The 20,987-nt window shown below is 42.6% G+C and overlaps 1 protein-coding gene across 2 annotated transcripts; it reads left to right on the forward strand.

Annotated features, from left to right (window-relative positions):
• Positions 1 to 1,643: 1,643 nt before the first annotated feature.
• Positions 1,644 to 20,177, forward strand: LOC311109200 (ubiquitin thioesterase otulin-like). 2 transcript variants are annotated; one of them, XM_084152048.1, is made up of 7 exons: positions 1,644 to 1,794; positions 13,551 to 13,804; positions 16,305 to 16,410; positions 16,522 to 16,665; positions 16,975 to 17,106; positions 17,835 to 18,104; positions 18,863 to 20,177. In XM_084152048.1, exons 2-7 carry the CDS (start codon positions 13,638 to 13,640, stop codon positions 19,145 to 19,147), a joined length of 1,104 nt encoding a protein of 367 aa, XP_084008174.1. In that variant the 5' UTR covers positions 1,644 to 1,794; positions 13,551 to 13,637; the 3' UTR covers positions 19,148 to 20,177. The 2 variants fall into 2 exon arrangements, with proteins under 2 accessions (XP_084008174.1, XP_084008175.1); XM_084152049.1 differs by lacking the exon at positions 13,551 to 13,804 and having other exon boundaries at positions 1,691 to 1,794.
• Positions 20,178 to 20,987: the final 810 nt, after the last annotated feature.

Consider the following 20,987-nt stretch of genomic DNA (forward strand, 5'->3'; position numbering starts at 1 on the left):
GTTGCTTAGTGGTTAAGAGCATTGTGCCAGTAACCGAAAGGTGGCTGGTTCTAATCCCCGAGCCGACTAGGTACAAAATCTGTCGATGTGTCCTTGAGCAAGGCACCTAACCCTAATTGCTCCTGTAAGTCGCTCTGGATAAGAGCGTCTGCTAAATGACTAAAATGTAAAATGTAAAATAGTGCCCTCAAAGCTCATCACTAAGCTAAGGATCCTGGGACTAAACACCTCCCTCTGCAACTGGATCAAGGACTTCCTGACGGGCCGCCCCCAGTTGGTAAGGGTAGGTAACAACACATCTGCCACGCTGATCCTCAACATGGGGGCCCCTCATGGGTGCGTGCTCAGTCCCTTCCTGTACTCCCTGTTCACCCATGACTGCATGGCCAGGCACAACTCCAACACCATCATTAAGTTTACCGACGACACAACAGTGGTAGGCCTGATCACCGACAACGATGAGACAGCCTATAGGGAGGAGGTCAGAGACCTGGCCGTGTGGTGCCAGAATAACAACTTCTCCCTCAATGTGACCAAGACAAAGGAGATGATTGTGGACTACAGGAAAGAAAAGAGGACTGAGCATGCCCCCATTCTCATCGACGGGGCTGTAGTGGAACAGGTTGAGAGCTTCAAGTTCCTTGGTATCCACATCACCAACGACCTATCATGGTCCAAACACACCAAGACAGTCTTGAAGAGGGCACAACAAAGCCTATTCCCCCTCAGGAGACTGAAAAGATTTGGCATGGGTCCTCAGATCCTGAAAAAGTTCTACAGCTGCACCATCGAGAGCATCCTGACTGGTTGCATCACCGCCTGGTATGGCAACTGCTCGGCCTCCGACCACAAGGCACTACAGAGGGTAGTGCGTACGGCCCAGTACATCACTGGGGCCAAGCTTCCTGCCATCCAGGACCTCTATACCAGGCGGTGTCAGAGGAAGGCCCTGAAAATTGTCAAAGACTCCAGCCACCCTAGTCATAGACTGTTCTCTCTGCTACCACACAGCAAGCGGTACCAGAGCGCCAAGTCTAGGTCCAAAAGGCTTCTCAACAGCTTCTACCCCCAAGCCATAAGACTCCTGAACAGCTAATCATGGCTACCCGTACTATTCGCACTGCCCCCCACCCCACCCCACCCCCACCCCATCTCTTTTTACGCTGCTGCTATTCTGTTAATTATTTATGCATAGTCACTTTAACTCTACCCAAATGTACATATTACCTCAACTACCTCAACTAGCCAGTGCTAGGTACCCCCCTGTATATAGCCTTCCTACTGTTATTTTATTTTACTTCCGCTCTTTTTTTCTCAACACTTTTTTGTTGTTGTTGTTTTATTTTACTTTTTTATTTAAAAATAAATGCATTGTTGGTTAAGGGCTGTAAGTAAGCATTTCACGGTAATGTCTACACCTGTTGTATTCGGCGCATGTGGCAAATAAAATTGTATTTGATTTGATTTGAAAATGTAATGCAAATGTCACTTAAATATGAACAAAAAACGAATCACTGTTAATGTTTAGACATTTATTCTTCTTACATCATGAATAAATACAGGTTATTGACACATTTCTACTGTTACGTGGGAGGCTTTTATTTTGACAATTTCCGAAATTCCATGAACCGGAAGTACTTTTTAGTGTTGGTGAAGAAATGTTGGGCTTGCGCTGTCGGACACATCCTATGCACACAGCAGCACGAAGTTTATCAACTGGTGGCTATATAGCATTTTTGCAAGTGGGACACCTGTATAAAATATATTTTGGAAGCGTTAAAGTCAGCGTTGAAAGTAAGTAGACATGTCTCGAGTGTACGTTGAGCATGGATGTATATCCTTAGTATATGTGGTAACTGTGTCTTGGCTGCCAGGAATACAGTCTGAAACCTGAGTTGTCAAAGATTTAGAACTCTTAACTGTTGCGCGCGAAACATCTTGCGCCTGCAGCTACTTTGTCCTGAAGCGCATTGTAGCAAACTGTTACATCAGCATGCTAGCTTAGCTGTGCTAACTTGCGGTGTTACAAGGAAGGAACATAGGCTAACCTAACACTTGATCGTGACTCTCAGTTCAATTACATTACACATGTCATTGGACGAAGCAGTCTTCTGTAGGGAGGTGTTTTAAGAGCCGCGACGCTCGGTGTGAACATTAACACGCATCGCTTGCAACACATTTACATTTTAGTCATTTAGCAGACGCTCTTATCCAGAACGACTTACAGTTACGGTTTTGGAATCATAAGGACATTATGATATCCCCGAGAAATAATTTCCAAAAAGTGAAATTGATACACACCTTTTATAGGGTTAGGGTTCCCACACCGCCATATTTCCATGTTACAGAACTTGTTTACGGAAAACAGAGTGGACTACCTGTACTAACTGTGTAAACAGAAGACCGACGCCACAAACATGTGGCCACTGAAAATGCTGTCGCCTGCAACTGTGTTAAGAGTGTACATTAAGTGTGTGTTTTGCATTTGTGACATTATTTTGATGTCATATGAAAGTAGAGGGATTTGTTTCTATACTGAACAAAAATGGTGACCACACCAGCCCAGGACCGCCACATCCGTCTTATTCACCTGCGGGATCGTCTGAGACCAGCCACCCCGACAGTTGATGAAACTGTGGGTTTGGACAACCGAAGAATTTCTGCACAAACAGTTAGAAACCGTCTCAAGGAAGCTCATCTGCGTGCTTCTTGACCTGACTGCAGTTTGGCTTGGTAACCGACTTCAGTTGGCACTGGCACGCTGGAGAAGTGTGCTTTTCAAGGATGAATCACGGTACCAGGCAGATGGTGTCATGTGGGTGAGCGGTTTGCTGAAGTCAACGTTTCCCCCCATGGTGGGGTTATGGTATGGGCAGGCATAAGCTGCGGGCAACCAACACAATTGCATTTTATCAATGGCAGTTTCAATGGACAGAGATACCGTAACAAAAACCTGAGGCCCATTGTTGTGCCATTCTTCAGCTGCCATCACCTCATGTTTCAGCATGATAATGCACGGCCCCAAGTCGCAAGGATCTGTACACAATTCCTGGAAGCTAAATGACCTAGTTCTTCAATGGCCTGCATTCTCAGCAGATGTCACCCATTGAGCATGTTTTGGGATGCTCTTGATCAACGTGTACGATAGCGTGTTCCAGTTCCCGCCAATATCCAGCAACTTCGCACAGCCATTGAAGAAGAGTGGTACAACATTCCACAGGCCGCAATTAACAGCCTGATCAACTCTATTGGAAGGAGATGTGTAGCACTGCATGAGGCAAATGGTCACACCAGCTACTGACTGGTTTTCTGACCCACACCTCTACCTTTTTTATGTTATCTGTGACCGACAGATGTATATCTGTATTCCCAGTCATGTGAAATCCATTATTTATTTCAATTGACTGATTTCCTTATGACCTGTAAAAGTCTTTGAAATTGTTTCATGTTGGTTTATATTTATATAGGGGAGACACATTGTTGCCCCTACTAGAATAGTCCCAGTAAGCAAAGTTACGATGAAAAGACGTTTAAAATACCTATTTTTCCATACGTTGAAGTTAGGTTCAATTTAGGTTCTGAATGAAAGTTGAAAAGACGTCTAAATCAAGGCTGTCCAGACCGGACAAAATCTGAACCAAACATAGACGTCTATGATTGGTTCAGATTTTTTGGTTCAGACCAAAAACCAACGTCCGTGGACGTGGAAATCCGGACTGCACCAAAAAAGACTTATAGACAGAACCAAAAAAATATGTATAGAAGGCGTTAGCGTCAGTCCGTGCTTACTGAGGTATAGCCTACAGTGTTGCCTGAAATATAATTTTAGGAATGCCCATCTGTGGTTGTCCTACCATTTGTGACCCACCGCCTTGATTCGATCTTATGTAGCAAAATTTGAAATTGTGTTTTTTACATTGGATAAAAGTAGAGACTCAGAGCTACAAAATGGTATATCATACACTGCAGTTGGGGAATTGTGATACAGTGAATTATAAGTTAAATAATCTGTCTGTAAACAATTGTTGGAAAAATTACTTGTGTCATGCACAAAGTAGATGTCCTAACCGACTTGCCAAAACTATAGTTTGTTAACAAGAAATTTGTGGAGTGGTTGAAAAACTAGTTAAAATGACTCCAACCTATGTGTATGTAAACTTCCGACTTCAACTGTATATCCTAATCTGACTTTGAAAGTGTGAAGATAAAAATATCGTATAAGTATTAGATGATGCTTACCCAGACACTTGTGTAAATTGATGGATCATGTGAAATAAATGCTATAACCCCCCCCAGTTGTGAGTAGCCTGATTTGTCCATTTGACTTTGACCTGTCCTGTTTTTAGGATATGTTGTTTGTTAACATGTCAGCTCGTTTATTTATTTTTTGATTGGGCAACATTTAGGTTAGGCTATTTGATCGTAGAAACCTAATGTAAATGGTTTCCGTCTCATTACATTGTCATACATTTTATCTCCAGCCTGTAAGCGACAGAAAAGGGCACAGTCTTTCTACCATATGCTATATCTGCTACATGATTTATGTTAGATTTGTTTTTTTGACAGAATATTGGTGGAGCGCTGCAGAGATGGCGAGGCATGCTGGGAATGGACAAGATAAATATTTTGCGTCCCTATCTTTGACAAAGTGAGCACTGCTTATCACAGGGCGGCATCAGCGCTCACCTAAAAAGGCCATATGCCACTGGTTGAGAGAAGTTGTCATTGTTTTTGGGCAGAATTATGTGAGGTTTTATGTGTTGGAGGTACATCTTGGTCAGTTTAACTCAGAAAATGACGCCCTCGTCAATCTGCCGCCATAGGCGGCTGCCTAATGAGCAGGCCGGCCCTGCTAGAACCGTACCGCAATTGAAAATCGATTCACGTTTAGATGGAGTATTTGGCTGTTTTGGCTTCCGGAGCCAATTCGCCCTTGGACTAAGGAGGAACATTAGGCTCCAATAATTTAGTCCAATAATGGGCTAACCTAGTCCTCAAACTCTAGGCTGCATTCTGCCTTCTCCCTACAGTTCTCAGCCATTAGCTTTGCCACCAACTGCCTCGTGCTACAATCCCGACGCTGTGTTTTTAAAGTTTAAATGTCAATCATCGCTTGTTACATGGCTTTCGAAGCAACATATGGCACTTTATTTTTGATCAGCGAGAAAGAATACTTCAAATAAAATATACTTACTGAAGCAGTTTTGCACAGATCCATACAGCTATGGGTGCCTCCATCCGACGAAACTACACATCCCGAGTTATGCGTGCACACAGGTGCTCGGAACATGCTAGATAGCAAATTAGCACAGGTGGTCGCCTCTTGTTTTCCGTAAACAAGCGCTGTAACGTGGAGATATTGCCGTGAGCGAACACTAACCCTATCAAGGTGTTGCTCAATTTAGCCTTTGTTTTTTAGGAAATTATTTATTGCTGATATGAAAGATAAGCTCCTTATGCTTCCAAAACCGTACCGCAAGTGATGCATGTTAATGTTCAGACCGAGCGCCAGGGATCTTAACAAAACTCCCCCGTACAGAAGACTCCTAAGGCTAGCCCTTATCCTAACGATCTCATACTGTAGGCTACATTAATATTGGCATAGCAAATGATTACATTACACTACACTACAAATTCCTTACTGTTAAGATACAGAGTTTCTGTATTCTTATTAGCCCAGGCTAAAAAATATGGATATTTCTGCGCATGTGCAGGATCTTTTTTTTTTTAACGTAGCTGAGTGTCCACTCCGCTGCCTACATAGCTGCTGTGCTGAGTATTTGAATTCAAATGGATTTACCCTAATACACCCCTGGCGCGCAGTCCAGGTACTTCAATGCGTGCTCAAGCGCGCCCATTGTCACAACACTAGACACAACTGAGAGACCAGACGTGCTCAGGGCCGGCGTTATAGGCGGGCCTTAGGGGGCCTGGTCTGCCCTACCGTACCTCCTTGACCGTCCAGATAAAATATGAATCATTTATTTGACAGAGACGCGTGCCGACAAAGACTCATCAATCTCAGATAGAGCATCCGAGCGAGCGAAACAGCGCCCCCTGTCTCAGTATGACCATGTATCGGATGCTGTCTGGACAAAGAGTACGGCATGTCATACTATTTCTGGCCAGACAGCATCGGATACATAAGCAACATATACACTGAACAAAAATATAAACGCAACATTTTTACTAAGTTACACTTCATATAAGGATATCAGTCAATTGAAATAAGTTAATTAGGCCCTAATCTATGGCTTTCACATGACTGGGAATACAGATATACATCTGTCGGTCACAGATAACATAAAAAAGGTAGAGGTGTGGGTCAGAAAACCAGTCAGTATCTGGTGTGACCATTTGCCTCATGCAGTGCTACACATCTCCTTCCAATAGAGTTGATCAGGCTGTTTATTGTGGCCTGTGGAACGTTGTCCCACTCTTCAATGGCTGTGCGAAGTTGCTGGATATTGGCGGGAACTGGAACGCGCCGTCATACACATCGATCCAGAGCATCCCAAACATGCTCAATGGGTGGTGACATGTCTGGTGAGTATGCAGGCCATGGAAGACCTGGGATATTTTTCAGCTTCCCGTAATTGTTTACAGATCCTTGCGACATGGGGCCATGCATTATCATGCTGAAACATGAGGTGATGGCAGTGGATGAATAGCACGACAGTGGGCCTCAGGATCTCGTCACGGTATCTCTGTGAATTCAAATTGCCATCCAATAAAATGCAATTGTGTTCGTTGTCCATAGCTTATGCCTGCCCATACCATAACCCCAATGCCACCATGGGGCACTCTGTTCACAACGTTGACATCAGCAAACCTGCTCACTCACACGAAGCCATACACGCTGTCTGCCATCTGCCCGGTACAGTTGAAACCGGGATTCATCCGTGAAGAGCACACTTCTCCAGAGTGCCAGTGGCCATCGACGGCGAGCATTTGCCCACTGAAATCAGTTACGACGCCAAACGGCAGTCAGGTCAAGACCCTGCTGAGGATGATGACCACGCAGATGAGCCTTCCCTGAGACCGTTTCTGACAGTCTGGGCAGGAATCCTTCGGTTGTGCAAACCCACAGGTTCATCAGCTGTCCGGGTGTCTGGTCTCGGATGATCCCGCAGGTGACGAAGCCAGATGTGGAGGTCCTGGGCTGGGGTGGTTACACGTGGTCTGCGGTTGTGAGGCTTGTTGGACATACTGGCAAATTCTCTAAAACGACGGAGGGGGCTTATGGTAGAGAAATGAACAATGGATTCTCTGGAAACAGCTCTGGTGGACATTCTTGCAGTCAGCATGCGAATTGCACGCTCCCTCAACTTGAAATATCTGTGGCATTGTGTTGTGACAAGACTGCACATTTTAGTGGCCTTTTATTGTCCCCAACACAAGGTGCACCTGTGTAATGATCATGCTGTTTAATCCGTTTCTTGATATGCCACACCTGTCAGGTAGGTGGATTATCTTGGCAAAGGAAAAATGCTCACTAACAGGGATGTAAACAAATTTGTGCACAATTTTAGAGAAATAAGCCAGTGGGTGGACCTATGCCCTCCAAGGCCCACCTTGGCTGCACCCCTGCCCAGTCATGTGAAATCCATAGATTAGGATCTAATGAATTTAGTTCATATAAAGGAAATCAGTCAATTGAAATAACTTAGTAAAATCTTTCAAATTGTTCCATGTTGCGTTTATTTTTGTTCAGTAGAAAATGTTGACACAAGAAGGGGAGGGCTGTGTGGAGAAGATGCATGCACTCTAGAATGCATGCACTCAGCTATCAATAATGAGCTCAGCTGTCTCCCGCCAATTCTTGCGCATTCATTGTGTGAATTGTTTGCCCTTTGTTTATTTCTATTAATTCTCCATTACGTATGTCACCAGTAGGTCTAGTACAGTGCATTCAGAAAGTGTTCAGACCGCTTTACTTTTTCCACATTTTGTTATGTTACAGCCTTATTCTAAAATTGATTAAATTAGTTTTTTCCCCTCCTCAAGCTACACACTACCCCATAATGACAAAGTGAAAACAGGTTTTTAGAAATGTGCGCAAATTTATAACAAATAAAATACAGATGCCTTATTTACATAAGTATTCAGACCCTTTCCTATGAGACTCGAAATTTAGCTCAGGTGCGTCCTTGATATTTCTACAACTTGATTGGAGTCCACCTGTGGTAAATTCAAAAAAAAAAATTGGACATGATTTGGAAAGGCACACACCTGTCTATATAGTGCATGTCAGAGCAAAAACCAAGCCATGAGGTCGAAGGAATTGTCTGTAGAGCTCCGAGACAGGATTGTGGCGAAGCACAGATCTGGGGAAGGGTACCAAAAACTTTCTGCAGCATTGAAGGTCCCCAAGAACACATTTGCCTCCAAATGGAAGAATGTTGGAACCACCAAGACTCTTCCTAGAGCTGGCCGCACGGGAGAAGGGCCTTGGTCAGGGAGGTGACCAAGAACCCGATGGTCACTTTGACAGAGCTCCAGAGTTTCTCTGTGGACATGGGAGAACCTTCCAGAAGGACAACCATCTCTGCAGGACTCCACCAATCAGGCTTTTATGGTAGAGTGGCCAGACGGAAGCCATTCCTCAGTAAAAGGCACATGACAGCCCTTGGAGTTTGCCAAAAGGCACCTAAAGGACTCAGACCATGAGAAACAAGATTCTCTGGTCTGATGAAACCAAGATTGAACTCTTTGGCCTGAATACCAAGCATCATGTCTGGAGGAAACCTGGCACCATCCCTACGGTGAAGCAGGGTGGTGGCCGCATCATGCTGTGGGGATGTTTTTCAGCGGCAGGGACTGGGAGACTAGTCAGGATCGAGGGAAAGATGAATGGAGCAAAGTACAGAGATCCTTGATGAAAACCTGTTTAGGACCTCAGATTGGGGTGAAGGTTCATCTTTCAACAGGACAACGACCCTAAGCACAAAGCCAAGACAACGCAAGAGTGGCTTCGAGACAAGTTTCTGAATGTCCTTGAGTTGCCCAGCCAGAGCCCGGACTTGAACCCGATTTGAACATCTCTGGAGAGACCTGAAAATAGCAGTGCAGCGACGCTGTCCATCCAACCTGACAGAGCTTGAGAGGATCTGCAGAGAAGAATGGGAGAGACTCTCCAAATACAGGTGTGCCAAGCTTGTAGCGTCATACACAAGAGAACTCGAGGCTGTAATCGCCACCAAAGGTGCTTCAACAAAGTACTGAGTAAAGGGTCTGAATACTTATGTAAATGTGATATTTCCGTTTTTTATATACATTTGCAAACATTTCAAAAACTAGTTTTTGCTTTGTCATTGTGGTGTATTGTGTGTAGATTGATGGGGGGGGGGGGAAACGATTTAATCCATTTTAGAATAACGCTGTAACAAAATGTGGAAAAAGTCAAGGGGTCTGAACTACTTTCCGAATGCACTGTAAATGTACTGTTAATCCCAGTCATTTGGTTTATTTCATAACCATCATTTACAAGTTTTATTTGGAGTGCTCCATGTGAGCATACAGGAGGTCCCTTAAAGAACAAAAGTGTCCGCCTATAAAAACCAACTGATTCGTTCTTGCGCCAGCCCTGCATGTGCTCCAAACTAAGACGATGAAGAAATGGACAGAACTGGTAAATAGAATTGAATAAACCAAAGCTTCATCACAAGTGTAACGCAGTTTGTGAGCTATCTAAACAATGTACGTTTCCACTATGAGAATGGTACATTTATGTAATATTATATTCAATGAATTAACAGAAATTAATGTAAACAAACTGTAGCAAAGGCTCTCATTTTCTTATACTTTTTATCTACAGGCTTTAGGGATCTGTCCCTTTAACTGCAGGCACCAATGAGCGCACCGCCAACCCGTTACCTAGCTGTTTTTATCAACATGGGTGTATTTACATACACTAGCGTTGCTTTCAATTGTATTTGGTTTGACAAAAACAGTATTTTTAAACAGACTACAAAGTGTAAATAGGATAATTTTGGTAAAGTCAGTCTCACCTAAAATGTAGTTTGGAACATCCGTGCGTCACAACAGGTAAATGAAGGTTGGGTTTTGATTTGAAGATGTCCATATGCCCACTAACATGGGGTGAACAACTGCGGTAATTGCTCTCTATCCAATAGTGTAGACACTGAGACAGACCTGCCCAGCAGCTCCAACTTTGTTTACATAAGACAACACGTTGCACATTTTTGTAACTTGAGAAATACTGCACCAAACACCTTAGTTAGATCTAAAACATCCTCTGCAAAAACGTCGACTCAAGAAATCTGTAATTAATTATCTTGGATGAATTCCTGGGATTTTGAGGAAAGTGTCTCATGGGGGACAAACATCATTAACCAAACGCAGAATCGGTCAGGAAACACACGTCCAAGACTGAAATCTCGTGTTTCTAATAAGCATCAGAAAAACGTGCCAATCAGACTTTTTTTGTGCAACCCAATTCAATTGAAAACAACACTAGTGTATGTAAATACACCCGCGTTGCTAAAAGCAGCTACCCTTTAAGTAAGTACCTGAGTACCTTTGAACTAAAAGACAGTGCCAAACAATCCATGCTCTTGAAGAAACTCTCCAGAATGTATCTCTTTTATTTTCTTTATCTGTGTGTCCAATATCCATTGTGAGTAACCTGCAATATTGTTTACATTTTCCTTTCATTTGTGTCAATCAATGTGCATTTAAAGATGCACTGTTGTAAATTGCGTTAGAATGTGTTGATGTATGGATAGTAATGTCGGATATGTATTGAAATTATCTAATTTATACATTTATGATTAATCTATTTTGTAAATGTATTTGGGAATTATGGGTTAAGAATGATAATTATGTCATGGAAATAATGGGTTTTATTATAATTATGGTTTGGCTACTGGCTCTGAGATTGTTGAAATGTTAATGACAAGGAATATTGGTATTATGTTTATATGATATACAATATGAAATATGCCGATGCAAATGTTTTTTTCTGATTTTATAAAATAAATTGTGCCCATATGGAATTGTTTGGGGAAAACAAATGGGCGCTAAACCTCTTTAAACCAGATCCTCAAGTCTCTCTCCTATCCTTGTCCTCTTACCAGAACACCTACAGCTTGTATCACGTTCTACCTCACCTAGTGCATTCTAAAATAGGCAACCTGCCTTAACATTAACATTCTAAAATTACTGGGGAAGTGCGGGTATTAACGGGGGCAAGTAGCTTAGTGGTTAAGAGCGTTGTCCCAGTAACCGAAAGTTCGCTGGTTCTAATCCCCGAGACGACTAGGTGAAAAAAAATCTGTCTGTGTCCTTGAGCAAGGCACTTAACCCTAATTGCTCCTGTAAGTCGCTCTGGATAAGAGCGTCTGCTAAATGACTAAAATGTAACTTTAATACTGAGTAGGCCTATACATTTTAACATTGACAAAGGGCAAACAATTGACACAATGGCTAGGTTTCCATCCAATTGGTGACAGATTTTCATGCGAATATTCTAAATTCCGCATAAAGAAAAGATGCACATTTTCCAATCAGTGGTGTTTGTTGAGAATAAAAATCGGTGCGTGATGACGTAATGCACAATACTTTTTCGCGTAAGTTTTCATGTCCTAAATAAAAATCTAAAGTTCAATGTGTTTCCATCGCATTTTCAACTCTACCAATAGTTTTGTCACACAAACTGTTGCGTTAAATAGCAAATGTGCCTACTCTGGTCTTGGTATGTGCACTCTAACCAACAGCTTGCAGATACGGTGCGGGTAGGCTAGTCTACATGATGAGATTATGGATAAAATATAATATTTGTCAAATGGCAGTCAAGCATCGATCATCATGTCACCAGAATAAAACCCTCGATATTTATTGGAAAGGAGCATCAAGCTGATCACAATGCCCTTTCACCACCCTGTGAAGTTCACAACGTTTTTCATCTGTAGCCTAATAAACTGCATGGTTTCCCGAGTCGTAGGGGGGGGGGGACAACACACGATTTCATCGTCCACTTTAATTCGATATGATGGTTATTATATCAATATTTGCTCATAAAGGCGTTTCCACTGCCATTTCTCACACAATTAATTTTACCAACACAGAGGTCCCACCATATCGGAAGAACAAATTATCTGTCTGCATTTATAAAATTGTACCGAAGCGTCCCGTTTCCATCACAGCTGTTATTTGACTTTACTCACATAAACTGCTGGATAGAAACGTAGTTAATGAATGCTCGAATTGTCGGGAGTCGGTGCCCATTCGTGGGGAGAGACATGCGTCTTTGCCATATAGCTCAATACCAGAAAGGAAGAGGCTACGCAAGAGGTTTACTCCATCCAAAAAGTAAGCCCACGAAGTGAGGAATTTTTGTATGAGGTCAATGAGTGTTGAATTTGGTCAACAAAAAATGTAATTTCTAATGTGCTACTGTGAGGCTTATTTTATCTAATAGAAGTTCCCATAATGGTTAGGTTGTTACAAATACACTGATTATAAGTGGACGCTCGTGGCATTTTGGCAACTTTGAAATAATATACTTTATATCGGAGTTGTGCATGTTGTCATAGAGAGAGGACTAATCATGGATATAACCCGTTTTAACATGGACATTGCCATTGAAGGCTTCCACCATTTTAAAGTAGTCAACTGGGTGGGGATGCCTATGAGTTAGGAGCAATCAGCCAATGAAGAAGGAACATTGAGGTGATCTGCATTTTAAAGTAGTCAATGGCGCTGCCCATGCTGTCACAGACGCTATAATGGTACAGATGCAAAGATGAGCCCTTTATCTATATGGCCTGTTGTTCAAACACGCATCTGCCTTCACATTGGCTTCCATTGTTAGTGGTCCGTATATCATAGTCCTTGTCAATGCTAACAAGTACAGTTTACTACAACAAAGCTGGGGTTTTTCAATCTCTTTTGTCACCACTGGGGGGCATCCAAAGACCATAAGTAATATCTGAGGCGTTTAAAAAAAATGACTAATTTCAACAGAGATGCTATGATGTAATATGAAAAGGACGCTGTCCTACATTTCTTAAAAGTTGAGCAAAAAAGAAATACAGTCCTCCTCCAACTGAGGTTTCCTATATGACCATGTATAAGTGTGTAATCATGTACATCAATGACATTGATTTAATAGTGAACTGCGTTTGAGTGAAAGGAATGATGTGGTCTCGAGGAATAGCAATGCAGCATAGAACATGTTTACATTCTCACATTACTGTTCTCCTGGAAAAGCCTTTGAAATCTCTATGCCTTTTGCTTCTCACCATTATCTCGAGTGTAATTTGATCTGTGTTCCATAATGTTTGCTGCTGTGAACATACATGATTCCTCAAAAGAGGTAGTCTTCTGGAGTTGAACATTCGAACACTACTTACATTATGGCTTGCCTGAGGCCAGACCGTACAAGAGGAATGTGGTGTGTAACGAAGACCATGACAGAAGAGGTTCTTCTCATGAAAAAAATCTCCTGGTGAAGTTTACGGTGTGATGCCTGCCTGTATACGGTGACGCCCAAACGCATGCTCTTTATCCACTCTTTTTTTCTCCAGTCAGAACTCCTATGAGGACGAGAAGGGAGATATCCAATGTGGATTGACTGAAGTCCCATCTTTGGAAGAACTGCCAGAAACAGAGGGATGAGGAGAAGGAAAAGGAGAAGGAAGAATGCTGCTGTGACAGAGGCCATGAGACGGGAGGAGGACCCCAAAGAAGAGGCTCACCAGGGGTCCAGCGCCTTAGCTGATGTGAAGGTGTTACCAGTGAGGGAGGAAGATGGTCCAACTTTGGAGGATCTGGGAGATGGGTTTGTTAAAGTCCCTCTTTGTATTACCTTACAACTGACCGCAGATCTGTGTCGATGTCACATAATAGTGCCAAAATTGGTATATTTTTTTATTGTACATGTTAGTAATTACATTATCGTTAACTATCTTCCACTTAGTGAGGAAGACCTGTATCGAGGAGCTGAAGAGCTGTGGTCCTCTGTAGCTCAGCTGGTAGAGCACGGCGCTTGTAACGCCAGTGTAGTGGGTTCGATCCCCGGGACCACCCATACACAAAAATGTATGCACGCATGACTGTAAGTCGCTTTGGATAAAAGCATCTGCTTAAATGGCTTATTATTATTATTATTATTATTATTATTATTATTATTATAAGAGCTCCCCAAGGGGCCAGGTAAACATGCAGGACCGGAGGCACTGTTTGAAATCACACTTAAGTCACTTTCAGATAATGTAATTTTTTCCAGAAGTGTCTCCTTAAAGCGGGCAATCTGCAGTTGTTAGATCAATTGTTTTACTTATAAATGAATGATATCAACCCATAGATTTTTGAATAATATAACGATCACACCCCATCAGAAGCCAGGAAATATAAACTTGTTTAAATCCAATATTTGTAAACATTGTAAATGTAAATAAACCCACAAATAAAACAAGTATAGCCTCAACATGGTTAAAACGATATCATTGATGATCAGTCCTTGCATCCATAGCTCTGTCTATGCATTTACATTAAACAATTTTGGGGTGGGGTAAGGGGGGTTAGGATAAAGTAATCCTTCTACCCCCCCTTACCCCACCCCCCCAAAAAAATAAAAATAAAAATATATGGTTGTCCCACTGGCTATCATAAGGTGAATGCACCAATTTGTAAGTCGCTCTGGATAAGAGCGTCTGCTAAATGACGAAAATGTAAATGTAAATTTCTCCAGATGACCTTGACAATTTATTGTTAAAACAAGAGGCCGCCTGGATCTTTAATATAAAGACCCTTGCTCCCTTCGGTCTCAATGTAGAGTTTGATCTGAAGCCATTCTTGTGGTTGTGTTTTAGCTATCCATTGTAAATAATGTGTGTAGGCCTATGTAGCCAAATTGTATCTATGATCGTATGTTATCCATTCATGCTTTTTTATATGTTCTATTTAAAGCTGTAAATCAAGCCACAGCCGGCCATGATTACAGATACCGGTGTGTCCCTTCGGAGAGTATTCACACCCCTAGACTTTTTCCACATTTTGTTACATTACAGCCTTATTCTAAAATGGATAAAATAAATAAAAATCCTCAGCAATCTACACACAATACCCCATAATGACAAAGCAAGACAGGTTTTTAGAAATTTTTGCAAATGTATAAGTAATTGAGCTCCGGTGCATCCTGTTTCCATTGATCATCCTTGAGATGTTTCTACAACTTGTTTGGAGTCCACCTGTGGTAAGTTCAATTCATTGGACATGATTTGGAAAGGCACACACCTGTCTATATAAGGCCCCACAGTTGACAGTGCATGTCAGAGCAAAAACCAAGCTATGAGGTCGAAGGAATTGTCCGTAGAGCTCCGAAACAGGATTGTGTCAAGGCACAGATCTGGGGAAGGGTAACAAAAAATGTCTGCAGCATTGAAGGTCCCCAAGAACACAGTGGCCTCCCATCATTCTTAAATGGAAGAAGTTTGGAACCACCAAGACTCTTCCTAGAGCTGGCCGCCCGGCCAAACTGAGCAATCGGGGGAGAAGGGCCTTGGTCAGGGAGGTGACCAAGAACCTGATGGTCAGAGCTCTAGAGTTCCTCTGTGGAGATCTCTACAGCACTCCACCAATCAGACCTTTAGGGTAGAGTGGCCAGACGGAAGCCACTCAGTAAAAGGCATATGACAGCCCACTTGGAGTTTGCCAAAAGGCACCTAAAGACTCTGACCATGAGAAACAAGATTCTCTGGTCTGATGAAACCAAGATTGAACTCTTTGGCCTGAATGCCAAGCGTCACGTCTGGAGGAAACTTGGCACCATCCCTACGGTGAAGCAGGGTGGTGGCAGCATCATGCTGTGGGGATGTTTTTCAGTGGCAGGGACTGGGAGAATAGTCAGGATTGAGGCAAATATGAACGGAGCAAAGTACAGAGATATCCTTGATGAAAACCTGCTCCAGAGCTCTCAGGAACTCAATTTTAGAATAAGGCTGTAACCTAACAAAATGTGGAAAAGGTCAAGGTCTGAATACTTTCCGAATGCGCTGTAATCTAGTGACCCGCAGTGTTTGTCATTATACCCTGATGAAGACTGCTTGGCTGTCTAAACGTTGGTTATACAATTATTACATCTGAGCTCCTAGAGTGTGCGGCTCTCCTTTTTCTTTTTCATACATGTCTCCAGGCCCATCCCTCTGTTTTTTACCAAAAAAGAGGCAGGGTGCCATCTTATTGTTTCAACTGCAGATTGGCCTTTTTAAATGGTATACCACAAAATATTTTGATACAATACTAGTTTGCACCTTCTCACTTTCTTCTCCATATCTCAGTCCAAAGGTTGAGGACAGATGCAGTCTGGAGCCGACGATGGATATTCTGTCCTACAGTGGGAGAGAGTGGAAGGGAAACACTACCAAAAGTACCCTTATTAGAAAGGTCAGTTGATTAGCCAGTTATGATCTTATATTTTAAAATAAATATTTAGGACAAACTTATACATCATTCATGATTCACCTAGATCCCTCTTCCTGTGTGGTCTGGTCCCAGGGTTACACTGAGCTGTCTCAGAGGTTTGGGAGGCTGAGACGGGTGAGAGGAGATAACTATTGTGCCCTCCGAGCCACTCTGTTCCAGGTGCTCTCCACCAGCACCCAACTGCCTGTCTGGCTGCAGGTCAAACACATCTCCATGGTACACCATGCTTGCGTAACTAAACCTGACACATATATAAGCCATTAGCCCTTGTACTGTCTGTATATTCAGTGGAAGTCCAAGTATACAGTCGAGTGGACATTAGCTGATGGTCAGTGTGGCATGCCTTTAGCCTTATTGTATTAAAGCTTGGTCTTATTCATTAGTGCACACCGTAGCAAAACATTTTGCAACCGAAAACTAAAATGGGCAAAAAAATGTGTGGACAAGTTTAGGTTTTTCTCTCCCTCTTTCAGTCAGTTTTCTTCTGTTTGTTGCATAATGAATATGACCCTGTTTCTTCTCCAGTGGCCAGAGGAGCTGGAGGCACGGGAGGGGCTGATTGGCCACTGGATGTTCCCCTCGGAGTGCAGACAGGGGGACAGGAGTGAAGACGCCGTCCAACAGCTCAAACGCTACATGGAACTCCTCCAGAACAGGGTACCGCCCATGTCTTCCTTCCCCAGCCATATGTACTGTACGCTCTAGTTTAAACACTCAAACACCAATGTCTTTTCTCAGATGGTCAATGGAGACGTTGCTGATTCCCAATCCTTATGGCAGTAATTATGGCCATATAGAAGAGGGTTTTAATGGCAGTTTCAGGATAGTTTGTGGTATACTGTAACAACTGTACCTTCCCTTGTGGATTGCTGTGTCTTATTGAACCAGTCTGATTTGAAACAGGAGATAGGATAGATGGACCCTCAGTCTTCAGGAAAAAGTTTAATACATCTGTGTGACGTAGACTTGGGGAAAATGGTGCACACTGTCACCTTTTGTATTGTGGAGAAAACTGACAGACACTGAAGTCATTTACATTTTAGTCATTTAGCAGACGCTCTTATCCAGAGCGACTTACAGTTAGTGAGTGCATACTTTTTTCATACTGGCCCCCCGTGGGAATCGAACCCACAACTCTGGCGTTGCAAGCGCCATGCTCTACCAACTGAGCTATAGGAGGGACATGCAGTCATGAATTGCAGTTGCGAAAAGAGCAAACGTCGAATATCCAATATGTTTTACACTCCTACTAATGATGACAGTAAGTGCGTGCGTGTGTGTGAATTTCTGTCAAGAAAATAGCAATAATTCAATATACGTGCTGTGTATTATTTCCACCCATGGTAATGTGTGGTATGTGGCATGTCTGTGTGTGTTTTGCCCAGTGGCAGGCGGCGGTGGGCTGCTCCAGCGCGGAGCAGAGACAGCGGCTGTGTGAGCTTGTGTTCCAGGGAGGGGAGGAAGAGCTGGGCCTGCTGGAGGCCCTGAAGCTCCTCATGCTGGGCCGGGCCTCGGAGCTCCATACCACCATGCAAGCGGGAGGGGACGTGCCGGTCTTTTGCTGGCTGCTCTATGCACGCGACTCTTCCGACTGCCCACGCACATTCCTCTCCAACCACCTGAGTCAAGTGGGTTTCAGCGGGGGTCTAGAGCAGGTGAGAACTGAAGTTGCCCCTAGATGCTAATTTTGGGTCAGTTTAGCATTTTCCCCACTAATGGTTAAGGTTAGGATTGGGAGAGGGGAAGATAATCCTGGATCTTTTCCTAGGTGAGCCTTCACCCCAGAGCTGTGAACGTATGAATATAGAATACACAATCATGGTTCCCTGTTCAAATGAACATGCGTTCATATTTCTGTGTGTGTATACTGTATACACACCAAAGCACTCTTTCTAATATGGCTTTTATAGGCATCAATTAAATGTCTCAATTTCATTAGTAACACTTTCCTGGCATGCTCAGAGCCTTTAGTTAATTAAATGGTGGTAAACCACAAACACAAGAGGATACGGTAGGATGGGTGTGCAGCTTTCCCACAAACCAAAGCCTAACATGCATACAGTTACACTGCACCATCTGTTCTTCTGGCCCTCAACAGCAAGCAGTTCAGTCTAAGCCTCTGGGTCTGTCTGAATTGTTCAGTGACCTTCTTGGGAAGGTCTTAAGCCAGAGCACAACATTAATTTGAGTTTGAAGGTTATTAGCATTAATGACAGTGGTGTATTACACAGCAGTACTTTTAAGAGGTTTCTACTGATAAAAGCTCATTTTCAAAGTCCTCGAACAATGGATACTGATCAACGCAAACACTCACATTTAACTCTTAATACCCAGTTTTTAAATACAGTAAATGGAACAGTGTGTAATAATGATGTTTTAAAGCATCAACTCCCTATCTCATTGGTTCCTTCAGGTGGAGATGTTTCTGCTGGGATATGCCTTGCAGTGCACCATCCAGGTCTACAGGCTGTACATGGCAGACACAGAGGAGTTTATCACCTATTATCCTGATGACCATAAGGAAGACTGGCCCTGTGTGTGTCTGGTCACAGAGGATGACCGCCACTACAACGTCCCAGTGGGCCAGCCCAATGGACTCCAGGTCACAGAAGACCACACTGCTATCCCAGAGGACCTCCCTGCAGACTGTTTGGACTCCAAGTCCCAGAAGACCTCACTGCAGGCTGATTGCCACTGAAGAAAAAGCTCATGGCATGCACACAGGGCCATAATGTCAGTAGGCAAGAGTCTGTTCACCCAGTCAACTCCTGCCTATTGACAGTATGGCCCCGTTTACACTTGGTTAAAAATAGCTTTTGGAGTATGAATCCCTGCCCTAATCAACCTGTCACGCTATAGTGTAGGTCACTATACAGCTGACAATGTCGCTTTTAAAGGGCTGGGACGTTAGCAGAGATCGCTTTAATGATAAATGCCACTCTATAATGTGGCTTGCTTGCGTTGAATTCCGGCCCAGAACTGATGAGTGAATATATATCAGATCACAGGCTTTGCACAATACCATCACGATGCATTTTAACATCAGGTGTAAATTGTGTCTGTCAGATGTCCACTTGCATGAGAGATGGACACTAAAACATCCTGCAAAAGGTGACAGCAGAGCAAACTACAGTAAGCAGAGGGTGATTCCTCACAGCACATCATTTAAAATAGAACAGATGACTACTACTTCATGTTGTGTTTGACATTGTTTGATACAAACCATTTTGATACCACTATTTGGGACTCCCAAACATTTATTTGCTATGTGACAATATATTTGATGTAAAACGTGATATACACAATTATTGCATTTTGAGACAATCGTAAGGATAGCACTAGCAATAATGTATTTGAAGATGTGCTTAAACTAGAGTACAGTCGGGAGGAGATTGTTTGTTTGATAATTTATTGTCCCTGTGTCAAAGGCATGCTTGGTCTCTGCTTTTCTCATTATACTCTTGACTGCAGGTGTGATCTTTTTTCGTTATGTAACATGTTGCCTTTAACCAAGGTGCTCTTGGAGAAAAATGTTGTTGCAACATCAAGATACTGGCAACCCATTGTCAAACCACCAGCCTCAGTTGGGTTCTAGATATGAAGCCTGGCCTTAAGTCTTTTTTGCACAATAGGGTTGAATATTGGCAATTGCTGCCTAGAGACCATTTAGCAAGAAAATATAAAGGTAACACTGATTATACCACTTGGGTAAATGCTTTTCTACAGTGCTCAATTTGTGCAGAGATCTATATTTTCTACAATTCTCACTACGTGTCAATGTTTCAATAGTCAGATAAAAATAATAGGAATGTATTTGCCAGATAAGATGCCTTTACAATATGTACATCAAACAATGCTTAGAAAATACTTATACTTGTCAAAATAAAATGACAGTACAGATTCCCAGACTGCATTAAAAGTGGACAAGCATAATTATGTAATTGTAAATAGTCACAATACCAGAATTTTGACTTCTATACCACACAAAAAGCAGGGAGGACTGATTTTAACCCGTTTTTTTGTTTTGAAAAACAAAAATGATGTTCTGAACCACACCAGGAGACCACTTTTTAGGTCTGGGAAAAATCTAAGAAATGTAGATTTGAGTAGTGTAATACCCTGTAGTTCAAGTGCATATCCACCTAGCACTGTTTTTTTTTAGTAGCAGTGTTTTCTGTAACGCACGTGATGAAGTTCCCAAAACAAATGTCCACTGGATTGAAGCAAATAATCATTCTGCCAGGTAGGCATAGGCTACTTTGTACTTAACTTTTAATTGTACTTAAGGCCTAGATTCAATCAGATCAAGAGTTAACTGGCGATGTCAGTGGAACTGCAGTTGGAGCATCATATCGGTGAGAAGCTGCTCTTGTAATCATTGACACAAGCAACATTCGCCCACACACGCATTACAAGTTCAGAATGAGAAGGTGTTAGGCTATATAGAAATAATGACGCTCAAATAAAAAATCATTCAACGTAATTAGGTTTTCTATCATCTTAATCGAGGCTTAGATTAGCCTCTCTCACATTTCAGT

Source organism: Coregonus lavaretus, assembly GCF_964263955.1.
Source record: "Coregonus lavaretus genome assembly, chromosome: 34".
NCBI classification, from domain to species: domain Eukaryota; kingdom Metazoa; phylum Chordata; class Actinopteri; order Salmoniformes; family Salmonidae; genus Coregonus; species Coregonus lavaretus.

Excerpts from the sequence above, each read along its gene's own strand:
- LOC311109200 (XM_084152048.1), top strand. The coding sequence starts at position 13,638 with ATGAGGAGAAGGAAAAGGAGAAGGAAGAATGCTGCTGTGACAGAGGCC. Across the intron at positions 13,805-16,304 it reads TTGGAGGATCTGGGAGATGG|TCCAAAGGTTGAGGACAGAT; the intron begins GTTTGTTAAAGT and ends TCCATATCTCAG. Across the intron at positions 18,105-18,862 it reads TCAGCGGGGGTCTAGAGCAG|GTGGAGATGTTTCTGCTGGG; the intron begins GTGAGAACTGAA and ends TGGTTCCTTCAG.